The following is a 13122-nucleotide window of genomic DNA, read 5'->3' on the forward strand; positions in this document are numbered from 1 at the left end:
ATAACGTTTACACGTTTCATCAAGAGAAATCTAAAAATGTTTGAAATTTCATGGTTAGAAAATAATTCCTATAGATACCCATCCTCAACTGCCACCTATCACTAAATAAATAAATAAATAAATAAATAAATAAATAAATAAATAAAACAAAAAACAAACAAAAAAAAACCCACCATTTTTCCTTGATTTGATAATATACGTTGTTTTTATATTTTCACATTTCTGAAATCAGGATGCATCCTACAATTTTGATTGGCAGCATTTTCTTCTTTCTTGGTGATACACAAAATAATGATACATCTTACAGTTGATAACATCTTAGATTCAGTGAAATACATTTGGTAAAACGTTATCATTTTTCAACTGGACTTTTAATGAATTTCTCAGCCACTGAATTTAACACAAGGTATTTCCAGAACACTTTAGTTCATCCAGACGGATGGTGTCACGCAGATCATGTGTCTAGGTATCTCATTGCTCCTCGCTTTTCATCTCAGTGTCTTGGAAGGGAATCTTCTACAAAGATCCAGCATGCTGTTTCACCTCTTGGCCACCAGAGGGAGAGAGCGCATGGAGAGGGACAGGTTTTCAGGCTCCTCGGCTTTTGCTCTCTCAAACCTTTCCTGCATGCCCCCTCTAGAGCAGTCTGAAACTCACTGGAACTCCACCTGCAGGGTCAGAATAGAGGAAAAGGCCCCTTCCAGAACAATGGCAGCCTCATTATGATGTTTGCAGACCCACGCTAAAAATCAGCTGTGGTTTAAATGAGCTCCTTCTGGGAATCAGGAGAGGTGCTAGACGTGGTAGAGTTCTGCCTCCAAAATGCAGGGCTTGTGGGCAGCCCCACACTGTTCTTAAACCACTCAAGACTCATGAGACCCCCGTGATTCGTAAAGCTCTCCAGTGAAGTGTTCCCACTCTAGCAGTTACCTGTAGCTTTCTGCCATTCCTTCCATCTACCTTCCCTCTTTTGTTCCTTTCTTCCCTCCTTCCTTCCCTCATTTAACTCTTTATTTAGCGAACACCTACGATGTGCGAAGAGCTGAGAATTCAGCAGTAAACAGAGCATAGAAAGTCACTGTCCTCATGCATCTTAAGTTCCGGGGTGAGGGGTGGAGGGTAGATACTATTCAAATAAATATACAGATAAATAAATCATTGCATAGTGCAAAAAAAAAAAATGCTATAAGGAAAAATACTGGGTCCCCTGAGAGCATGTGACAAGAGAACACGGTGGGGGCTGGAGGGGGGGTCTGGGAAGGTTTCTCTGAGACAAAGCCTGAAGGAAGAGTAGGAGTTACCCAGGTAAAGAGCGAGGGAGAGGCCTTCCAGGCAGATGAACCAGCTTTTGCGGAGGCCCTGAGATGCAAAAGTACTCAACACCTTCTAGGCACTAAAAAGAGGCCAGTGTGAAACCCAGAGACGAGAGCCAAGAGAGGCAGAGGATGGACTAAAGCGTAACAGGAGCTCGCTGATGCAGACCCTAGCACACCATGTTAGAGGCATATTTTTCCATCTGTGGCCACTGAAGAGATTTAAGCAAGGAACTGACATAAGTGGATTTGAGTGTTAATATGACAACTCTGGTCTCCCTGTAAGCATGGCTTAGAGAAGAAATCTGAGAAGAAATGAGGTGTCTAATGGGGAGTTACCAGAGAAATGGTAAGAGGTGAGGGCAGTTAAATGGTAACATTGGACGTAGAGGTGTATTTTCGAGATAGAATTACTGGATTTGGAGAATGGAGGAGAAGGGAATACTAAGTTTGACTCCTGAGATTTCTGAAGGAGCAGCTTGGAAAGTGGCGAGGACTCGTCCTGGGATGTGCCCCTTGGAGGGAAGAAGACGGGACCTGGGAAGGGAGTTACGAGTTGCTTCAGTCTATTCATTTTCAGCTACTCCTGGAACATCCACTTGCAAGGGTAAAGCAGAGAGTTAAGTCAGAGTCCAGTGCTCAAAACTGGGATGGAAATATTAGATTTTGGTGTCACAGGCATACAGATGGAAGCACAAATCATGGCAAGAGCTGAGTTCCCCTGGGTAGGAGCATCAACAAAAAGAAAATGGCCCAGAACAAAGCTCTGCAGAAAGCGCATATTACAGGAGGAGCCAGACAAGGGGAGTGTGAAGGAGCAGCCAGAGAGAGGCTTGAGTACAAAAGCTGAAGGGAGGACAGTGTGTCTAGCGGGTTGCTCACTCCAAGAAACTCCAACGAGCAGTCTAGTGATGTGGGGACTGAAGCATGTTCGGATTCACCAACATGGAGGTCTTACAAGAAGGGCAGTAGTGGTGGGAACCAGAAAAATGCCAAGCGTTAATTTGAGGATGGCAAGCATACGTTTAAAGTGAAAGTAGCCTACCCAGTTATGCACTATTTCTCTAGCAATGTTCAGTTGCTTGATGAAAGCATGGGAAAGATGGAGAGTTGAGTTAACCTGGCTGGGATTTCAATACACAATAATGAGGGAGAGAGTGAGGAGTGAGCGAGTTGAAAGAAGGAAAATGACATGAAATGGAAGTTGGTTAAGGAGGGAAGGAGAGACAGGGAACTGGTGAAGCTAAGAGGTTGGAAGAGTCCAGATGACAGGGCTGTGTCAAAGCACATCTTGAGCAGGTGAGCCGGAAGTACAGGAGGTGGTGACCAGAGGAGAGAATCAGACTTTTGAGACTTCACAGTTTGTATGATAGCAAGTCCATGTGGTGATTATAGAAATGTGTGGCTAAAAAGAAGAGGTAGGTTGAGTCACTGGCGATGAGGCAAACAAGGATCTGCCAAGTCAGAGAAGAGTAATGAGTTAACGTCAATGAGGTCGTCAACGCCGGGACGTGGAAGTTGCTGAAAATTATTAGAGTGGAGGTGAAGATAACTATTAGGAGCCCCTAAAATCTCACTGAATGGGAGAGTGGCCAGAAGTCAGCAGCACAGTAGCAAGCAGTTAGAAAGGTGGTATACACCTCAAAGAAGAGGGGTTTCTACACAGGCAAGGTACATGGTGGTCCGGAAGCAACAGCAAGGAACAAGAATTCCTCTCATTGGGAGCAGAAGAGGAAATAGCCCAGGGAAATGGTACTGATGCAGGTATAGAAAGAGGGACATCATCCCCTCTGGACAAGAACTCTGCAATCCTTTAGCAATGTCTGCAATTGTGAGTATAAGTAGTGCTAGCACCCATGCTAGGGCTCTGCAATCACTGTCCTAAGATGTACTGTCCTGCAACTTGGGGAGGCAGCATGGAGCGATGGGGAATCCTCTAGATCCTATTGAGAGGAGGTTGTGTACAGGTCCAAAGCCACCTCTCCACAAAACAATAAAGTAAATGAAGACATAACTGATCCGGAGGAGGCTAAAGAAGAATGGCTGAGATAGATGACTGAATGGGAAGGAGAACAGTATAGCACTACCATGGGGCAGCCAGAATAAACCAGGAAACTGAGGACTTGGGCAGAAGCTGCTCCAAAAACAAACCATGGCATAAAACCTGGCTTGAGGGAAAATGAGTCCCACACAGAGCAGGAAGGATGCCAGACTTGTGCACACGTGGATTCCAATAGATTATACTAGAGCTTCTTACTATTCCTGGGGAAAGAAAAAAGAGAAGGAGCTGGAAAGAGCCCTAAGGGCAGAAGATAGAGAAGGGAGACTAGAGGTCAACTGTAAGAAATATAGGCTCCATAGCAGTTAAGAAAACAAGTTTCTCATAGATCTCCACTCAGTTGGAAAACCCAGATCTATGTGTACATACCAAGGGGAAAATATATGTACAGCTAACTACCACAATAAGATAGGAAAAGGAACAATATGAAAGGTAGAAAGATTATTTCAGTGATCAGAAAGAAAAGAGCGACATCTATTCTAACTGGATGGTCAGGAAAATCTTCACAGTGGAAATGGACTGTCTTCTGTACTTGGAAGAATGGGGGGATTTTGAAAAATAAAGGTCACATGGGTGGAAGAGTGGCCCCAGGCCTTTCTGGCAGCACAAGCTACTGGGACAGTAAGTCCCAGGTGTGTCAGGACAGACCTTGTGCCTCCTGAGGCCTCTATCCCACCTCAGTCAAGTCCCTCTGGGTCCGATCCTGACTCAGCTGTTCTTTCCCTTTCCTTTCACCAGTTGCATGAGCAATGAGCAGCCACCCCCTGAAGGAGATGTCTGATACTCACAGCAGCCCTCTCCTGCCAGAGCCTCTTTCCAGCAGATACAAACTCTACGAGTCAGAGTTTACCAGCCCTAGCTGGCCCTCCAGCCCCCAGGATACACACCCGGCCCTGCCCCTCCTGGAAATGCCTGAAGAAAAGGTGAGGAATGTCCATCCATCCCAGGATGTTTCCTAGGTGTGTGTGTGTGTGTGTGTGTTGGTGGGGGAGGGGGAAGGCGAGGGGGTGAAAGATGCAGCTTTCTCAACTATGCAGAGGATGTCTTATATAATGCCTGGAAGGGCCACTGCCCAAGAAGATTCTGCCCCTCGTCAATACATGGTGACACCCCTGATCGGTCCTCCTTGGCCTAAGAAAGAAAATATGGCTGAGTGTGCAACATGATTTTAAGGACAAATAGTGAATGTACATTCTCATCATACACCAGTCTTCCAATCAGTCTCCAGAATCTTTCCCCTTAGACTTGCCTCCTTGAATTACCTGTTGTCTCCAAAAAGAAGCCCTTCAATCAAATGTCGATCTTTAGCACGCCCTGAACACAGTGGCCCAGAGGAAACCTGGCTATAGCTACTGATACAGTGAGAGGGATACAAGCTAACAACAACAAACCCTGCGGACAGGGGAGAATCTGATTTCCAGAATTGTCACAGTATATTATTTAAAACATCCAGTTTTCAACAAACAATTATGGCACATGTTAAGAAATAAGAAAGCATGGAATGAGGGAAATAAAGCAGTCAATATAAACTGTCCCTGAGGAAGCCCAGACATTGGACTTACTAGAAGAAGACTTATTTACACCTTAAATATGATCAAGGAACAACAGCAGCGAAACATGTCTACAGAACTAAAGCAAAGTATGAGAAGGATGAGGGCAATTTCTCACCAAATGGAGAATATCGATAAGGAGGACATTATAAAAAAGAAACAAGTGGAAATTCTGAAGTTAAAAAGTATAATAATAGAAATGAAAAAAAAAATTTTTAGAGGAGCTCAACAGCAGATTGGAGCAGTCAGAAGAAAGAATCAGAAAGTGTAACTACAAGTCAATTGCTGGCTTGTTTTTTGTCTGATGGCTTTTCTGAACTAATTCCGGAAAGTCTGTATTCTTTGTCATTTGTAGCCACAAATGTCTCTGCTTGGTTAGCCTCACGGTCCGCTAATGATTAGACACAGATTTTCTTAGATGCCTGGAGTCAATAAGCCTCCCATTCTTTATTGAAGGGATCTGTATGCATGTTAGGGTATATCTTCAACAATGGCCCAGACAGTATTCAACTCCACCCTAGCCTTCACTTCCTGCTTGCATAGAGACTCAAACTCAGCCAGGTGAGAGGTTAAGATCTTGTCAGTTCTCTCTGGAGCATGCACACTGGCCTGGGCATGTGCCTGCCTTACAAATGCATGAGGCCTCCTACAGTCCCAGGAATCTGTCCAAGCTTTGTAAAACCCCTTTTGACCATCTCATTCCCCAGTTTTCCCTTTTACGCTTTTTGATTAGCCTATTGCTTCTCCAACCACCTTAGGCACAATTTTTTTCCAGTGTTCTCACTGCTTTTATGGAGGAGAGAATTTGTGGAGGTCTTTACTCCACCGTTTTCACTGATATCCTCAAGACATTTAAGATTTGACACAGGAAGGAGGTTGGAGAAATCTGTATACCATCGATGTACAATAAAAATATAATGGGAGCCACATATGTACGTTTCAATGTGTATGAACCACAGTTTTAAAAAGTAAAAAGAAGTAAGTGAAACTAATTTTAACAATATATTTTATTTAGCCTAATTTATATCAATATACATTATTATTTCAATATATAATCAATATAAAGTATCATTGAGATAGTTTACACATTCTTTTTTTATACCATGTCTTTAAAATTCACTTAGAGCACATCTCAAGTCAGACTAGCCCCATTTCAAGTGCTCAATAGCTACACGTCCCATTGGCTTCCATGCTGGACGGCAGAACTTTAGAGCAAGGAGTCCTGACTAAGCAGTCCACAGATAGAATTGAGGTCAGTGTGGCCTTAGATGAGTAGGATAATTTATCTTTATTTTCACTAACCTCCAGTGAACTTTAGCTTTCACTTCAGTTATAAATATAGTCAATGAAAAGCAGTTATATTAGTAGTACCTGGATTTTTGTCATTGTCACAGGTTGGGTCCCCCTAGGAAGCTGACTTGGAGATGGAAATTTGCATGTAAGAAGTTTACTGGGGAACGCCATTGAGACCAATAGTTGTAGAGAAGTAAGGCAACAGGATTAGGCAGAGAAAGTTGAGCGGTGATACAATCGCAATAAAGACCTCAGCTGATCCTATGGTGAGCCATGGAGGTGGGATGGCTGCACAGAACCGTCCTGAGTTGGAGTGAAGAGGCTCCATATATTCACTCATCACTACTTTGAAATTGTAGTAAGTGTTGGATCTGTCGCACCTATACGTGCATTGCCATCTTTTTAGATACTGTGATCATTGCATTTCAATATAATGGGTTTTCTTTGTAATCCTATTTATTTTATTCACTTACAAACAGTATTCTGGAAAGAAGTCCATAGGCTTTCCAAACTGCCAAAAAGGGATCCATGGCACAAAGGGTTAAGAAGCCCTGCTGTGAAGGATGTATAGTAATCCTGGGAAGAGCAGGCACTCTAGGTAGCATTAGACAATGGATATGTGTCTTAGGATGGTTTATATCAAAAAAAACTGACAACCTTCTTTATCCCCAAATGTCCCTGCTCTCAAAAATCTATATTATTTGATATTTTGTCATGGCTTCTCCTGAAAGGATCTCCGGTCATCCAATGAAGAGAGCCACATTGTGAAAATTGAAAAACCCAATGAAAAGAGTAAAAGAAGAGAAAGCGGAGCAGCCCACCGGGGCTCTGCAGGCCAGGGCGGCATCAGTCTCTTCCAAGCCGTGGGCTACCTCACGGGCGAGATGAAGGAGTGCAGGAGCTGGCTGAAAGGTAGGCAAAGGCCCTCGGGGAAGAAGCAGCCAGGCCAGGCCAGGGAGATAGCCCGCCTTCGGCCATGGACTGAGAAAGCTACCCGTTCACTCACCCATGGTGAGGGTTCCCACAGTTGGGGTGCTCCAGCCCTGAGTTGACTTTGGGTGGGCATGATATACCCTACTAACCTGGAATTCCCATAGTTTCAGAATCAGATGCATCTCTCTAAGTTTAGTTCTTTGCAGATTCTTCATTTCTATGTGGAATAGATATAGGACAACCATTTAGCAAAATATAAACCATTTTCCAAACAAGTTGAATGGTCATTCCTTCACTTTTCCATAACCATTTATTATGTGCCAAGAAAACATTGGCATCGCCCTCCCCAATGTTCCAGGGTTCTTTCCTTAGTCTTCCTTCTCCTCATTTCCCTAAACTAAAGGCTCCAACAAACGCCCCTCACCTCCCTGTCCCCACTTGCCCCTACCTGTGCAGGCTGTCCTGGAAACCGAAGCAGAGAATGACACAGAATGCTATGTCCCCTCTTCTACATCTTGCTAACCCCTGAGTCCTGACTCAATACTGTTGTTCACAGCTGGGCTAAAATGATTTCTGTCCCAGCTTCATTTCTCCAGACTACTGTCTTTGCTGCTCAGATACCAGCCCTCAACTGGGTAATACAGCACTACACAAAAAGAGTTTCCTTCCCGCTCCACCCTTTCCCTTGGACCAATAAAGTTTCCCTTGGAATGGTCCTGGGGCTTCCTTGCCAGCCAAGCTAATGGTTGGGATGGCATTAAGTTGGTCTCAGCACAGTGCCTCAGTCTGTAAGGCAAAACTAACACCTACTGCAGACTGATGGCTGGGCCACTCAGAGACGGGCTGGGTGCCAGGCCAAATGAGGGAAAATATCCTGGCTCATGCATCCCTGTCTTTGTTGCCACGCCAAGCAGGGGTCCCGCAGGGAAGCACCGGATGGACCCTGCTGATGGCTCTGCCTGTCTTTTCAGATAAGCCGCTGGCCCTCCAGTTCACAGACTGGGTCCTGAGGGGGACTGCTCAGGTAATGTTTGTCAACAACCCTCTCAGCGGATTCATCATCTTCATAGGACTTCTGATCCAGAATCCCTGGTGGACAATTGCTGGGGGCCTGGGGACAGTTGTCTCGACCTTAACTGCCCTCGCCTTGAGCCAGGACAGGTGGGTCCCTCTCTATGTTGGTCTTGTGTCTTGGGGCAGACCAGTTTAGAGGTGTTTACTCAAGTGGTCAGCCAACCTTCTCCTATCAGCCAGCCCAAGGTCTCCTGAGTATCAACTTTGGACAGGTCCATGGAGGTCCTTACAGAATTAAACTACTATGCTCACAGCAAATGAAAGTACCAGGCTCCATTTGACTATGGAGCCTTCTAGAAACACTCCCTCAAAGGCAGGTGCAGAGGAACACTTAAGCAATTCTTCCCTCATGGAGCTTACAATATCGCTGAGAGGGATAAGACTAACAGGCAAGAAATGTCTCTGAATAATTCAAGACAGTACGTAATGGAGAGTTCGGAGACGGCAGACATCACTAAGTGTTGGGAAGATTACAGAGGGCTGTCTTTGAACTAGAAACAGTGGATATGGGAGAGAAGAAGGAGGCCAGAGGAGGGGTGGGGAGCAGTGCTGAGGTGGCACAGAGGAAGGGGAACAAGCAGGAACTCTGGGAGGCATGGAGGCAGGCTTGGGGGAGGGCCAGCCCTGCATTGGTGGCTGGCTACAAAGTCCAGTAACAATAACTAACATTTTATAGAACTGGACTATTTCCTCTGACTTTACCATATGTTATTCCAGTAATTCCCAAACTTTCTTGACAGCCAGAATCAATCACTGGGGTAATTGTCAAGGAAAGTAACTTCTCAGTCCCACCCACTGCCCCTCCCCACAGAGATATTGTGATGCAGTGGATGTAGAAGGGCATGTTTTAAATAAGATCCTTCTGGGCGCCTCTAAAGGTCAGAGAAGTTTGGGAATGCCCATATTCTTAGTGTTTTGTTTTGTTGTTTTGTTTTCCATTTGGGAGTCACCAACCCAACTGTGGATCATAAACTAATTGTCAACATCATTTAAAAAAATTAACATAATAGAATAGAAACATTAAAGTAATCCATATGGAGTACACATAAATATTATGTTGTGAAATTTCTGTTTCATTTGTGTTGGTGCGTGTGTATGTGTGATTCTTACCACCACCTCACAAGGCAGACAGTGAAGGTAAGACGGTAAGAGGGTGCACATTTTGCATGTGAGAAAAAGGAGACTGGGAGGGTAAGTTGGTCACCTAAGGTGCCACAGCCAGTGGGTGGCAGGGCTTGAGCTTAGACGTGTGGCCTGCATATTCTAGGCTGGCAGTCAGTGCTCTGTCAAGTGGAAAGATAGGCAACATAGCCAGTTGTCCCATGGTAAACCGAGAGTAACGAGAGTTATCAAAGTTAGTTGTGTTGCAAACAACATCGCACTCCTCCAGGTCCATCTGACATTCTGGATTCCACCGAGGCGAATGCATGGGTCAGCTTGTCTCCATGGAAAGCTGCTCATGTATCTCTAAGGTGGCCTTGGGTGACCACTCTGATTCTAGCTAGCTGGGCGGCCATCAGTGGTCGGAAAAATGAGAAGCTGAATTGTTCTGGGTGCAGGTCTGGTGGGATGAGATTTTGTATCGCTGTTTCCTTCAGTGGGTTCCCAGTTCCTTGCTCCCACTTGCTTATAATTGTCTGGGCAGCTGGCATAGAATTGGCCCCCTGACAGGATCAACTCTTGTCTTACTGCCTCATAAACATTTGCTAAAACTTACCGGGCGTAAACTCTGTCCAGCCCATGCCTCCTTATCTTTCTGACCTCGAGCAGGCACTTCCCCTCTCTACCCTATTGTCCTCATCTATAAGATCCATCCATGGTTCACCTTTTAAGAGCCCACGTCACTTCCTGCTCTGACAATCTGATTCTCTGATTTTCCTCCTGACCATAAGCTACTGATAAACGCACTAAGCCATTCAAACAGTCACTTCACAGACTACAGTATTATCAGGGGAGACAAGTGCCAACCCTGCCTAATCCTTAGAAAGATATTGATTAACAACTTAAGACAAATTCGCATCAGATAAAGACCCAACCCCTCAACTTGGTTTCCACAGCCTTCTCTGATGGATCCCCCCTACCTACCACTCAACATCCCACTCGTTCCCCGTTGAGCACTTGTGCTTCTGCCCATCTAATCCTATCATTCCTTCAAATCCCTCCTCCTCTAGAGCGCCAACCCCAATGGCCCCAGTGTACTCGGATCCTTCCTTTCTCTCTAAACAACCACAGAACATGCTCCATTACTAGACTGAACTGTGTTCTAATCACTTTCTGAGTCTTCTCTCCCTGGCTGTTTTACACATGTTCAGGACGAGAAGTCCAGTGCAAATGTTCCATATTCCACTCTAGTGCCTACAAAAGATTTGAGCTTCATTGCTGGTAGGTCAGTACCATGTTCTATACCACTGGCTCAAAGCTGTAGGCACCCTGCTCTACATCCATACACACACAGCCTTCCAAAGAGCCATGACTTCACTCTCCGCCATGAACCACTGACACAGCTGCATATCCTAGTCAAAACTCCCCCACCGCACCGCCACCCCCTCCTCCAGCACTCCAAGCCCACTACCCCCCCCCACTAGTCTGGAGACTGTACTTGCCAGATAGTAGCTCAAGGTCAGTGACACTGATGTGGCAGTGTCCTGATGGAATGTGATCCTAATGAAGATCTTTTTCACATAGGGTTTGAGCCTAATTTTATATTTTTGATGGTCAGAGCAGGGACACAAATGGGAAAATACAGAGAAAAAGCAAACACACTTTTAAAAAAAAAAATGATTTTCTCAAAACCCGGGTGTCTGCTCCTCGGGTAGTTACTCTGGTCCCAAGGGGATTCCTTCCCAGGCCCCTGCCTGTCTGCAGCTGCCCAATATCTTCCTGGCCTCCATCCCCACCCAGCCCCATCTCTGACACACACACACACACACACACACACACACATACACAGACGTGCATACTCGTGTGCACACACAACTTCCCGGTGTCATACCTCAGGTTTCCGTTAGATTTCCCTCTAGACGTAGCAATCTGAAACTCCTGTAAGAAGCAAAGCGGAGCTTAGACACAGAGAAGACAAAAGTGCATAATTTAATTCTGGATGAACACAGGTAATTAAGGTGTGTGTGTGTGTGTGTGTGTGTGTGTGTGTGTGTGTGTGATCTAGGAAGGTGTTGGAAGCTATGTGATTGCCCAACATTCACCGAATAAACTGACTTGTTCTTGTGAGTAGCAGGAGGGAGGGACCACGAAATTCAGATCCAGAGTAACTCTGTCTACCCCCAGGTCGGCCATTGCCTCAGGCCTCCATGGCTACAACGGGATGCTGGTGGGATTGCTGATGGCCGTGTTCTCCGAGAAGTTAGACTACTACTGGTGGCTTCTGTTTCCTGTGACCTTCACAGCCATGGCCTGGTGAGACCTCCTTTCTGCTCACAGACCCACAGGGTTCCAACATGATGATGGCTTACACCGGGTGGGGACATGCCCTGTCCTGGGGCCCAGTGTCTTCATAGGCAGACTAGTTTGTCTCAAAAGACACGGTGGAAGTCCATGAGATCAGCTGCAACCCAAGGGGATTGCTTTTGAATTCAGAATGGCAGGGACCCTTTAAAGCAGCAAAGCACCACATGTTTTTTATTGTGCTGATATTCTTCCTTGAAGGATAGGCTTCGTAAGAAAGACTAACATTTATGGAATATTTCCTACATGCACAGTGCTAAGTAAGCTAGGGCTACCGTGTTTCCCCGAAAATAAGACCTAGCAGGACCATCAGCTCTACTGCGTCTTTTGGAGCAAAAACTAATGTAAGACCCGGTCTTATTTTGCTATAATATAAGACCCGTTATTATATTATAGTAAAATAAGACCGGGTCTTACATTAATTTTTGCTCCAAAAGACGCTTTAGAGCTGATGGCACGGCTAGGATTTCTTTTTAGGGAAACACGATATTATTGGCGCCAATTTATAGAAGGGAAGACTGAGGCATGCAGAGGTTAATAACTTGTCCCCTGGTCATACTCTGTAAAAGTCCTTGATGCTGCCATTCTGGACTCAGAACCTGCACTATTAAACTCCAGGCTATATGGGAACCATCGATCCTGTGGCCCAACCAAGATCCAAAAGCTGAAACCTGGCTTGTGAGAGAGGCAGAGAGCTTTCTTGGAACAGAACATCTATATCTAAAGCAGAGAGTCTTTGAGAAGCATCAGTTGAGATGTTGTTGTGCAATCACCTCATTTTGCAGAAGGAATAAAAAAGCAAGATGGAAGGATCGTAAGAACAAATGTTCACTGAGTGAAGGGTGTGCCATGCCTTTTACTCATATGAGCCTTAGCTCACTTGAATTTGTAGCAGGTCTGTCGTGTCTGAGGGGTACCTGTGGCATGGCCATGTCACACAGTGACAGGAAGCCGTGGCCCCCATCCCCTGTGCTCACCTCCCCTCAGACATGCTGAGTGGTTTTTAACATCTCTAAGAAGTAAATGTCTTTCTTTGGTTTCGAAGTCTGGAGTTATTAAAAGCAGTTAGTTTAATTTAGTTTAAGTATTATTCCATTACTTTTTACTAGTGCCTGCAAATAAATTACTACATTAAGCATTCTGGGCAATTTATGTTTCTTCTTAGGCTTTCTTTCTTTCTTTATCTGTCAGGACAAACAGCTAAAACAGTCATTTCTGTGGGGATTTCCTTAATGTCCCCCACACCCACCACCCACCCCCCATGCAGGAGAACGTGTCTTCATTTGCATACATTTGGTTTATAACTACATAGATGAAGCCCGAGGCACAGCTCCTCAGCCACAATGCACTGGGTGATGGTTTGTCTCCAGCACTCCCACCCCCACCCACTTCCCAATTTTAAAGACTAAACACCACGGAGCACCCTATTCTGGGCTGA

The 13122-nt window shown here is 45.2% G+C and overlaps 1 protein-coding gene across 4 annotated transcripts in view; it reads left to right on the plus strand.

Moving 5' to 3' along the window:
- The window catches only part of SLC14A2 (solute carrier family 14 member 2), a 422069-nt gene that overhangs the window by 367024 nt on the left and 41923 nt on the right, over positions 1-13122 (plus strand). For all 4 annotated transcript variants that reach the window (XM_019739711.3, XM_019739713.3, XM_019739714.3 and 1 more), the window contains exons 4-7: positions 4111-4295; positions 6947-7127; positions 8120-8309; positions 11508-11636. In XM_019739711.3, the coding sequence (XP_019595270.2) occupies positions 4122-4295; positions 6947-7127; positions 8120-8309; positions 11508-11636 (674 nt within the window). In that variant the 5' untranslated portion in view covers positions 4111-4121. The remainder of the gene's footprint in view (positions 1-4110; positions 4296-6946; positions 7128-8119; positions 8310-11507; positions 11637-13122) is intronic.

This window comes from Rhinolophus sinicus, chromosome 4 (assembly GCF_057876585.1).
Source record: "Rhinolophus sinicus isolate RSI-liver-muscle chromosome 4, RSI-T2T, whole genome shotgun sequence".
NCBI lineage: Eukaryota > Metazoa > Chordata > Mammalia > Chiroptera > Rhinolophidae > Rhinolophus > Rhinolophus sinicus.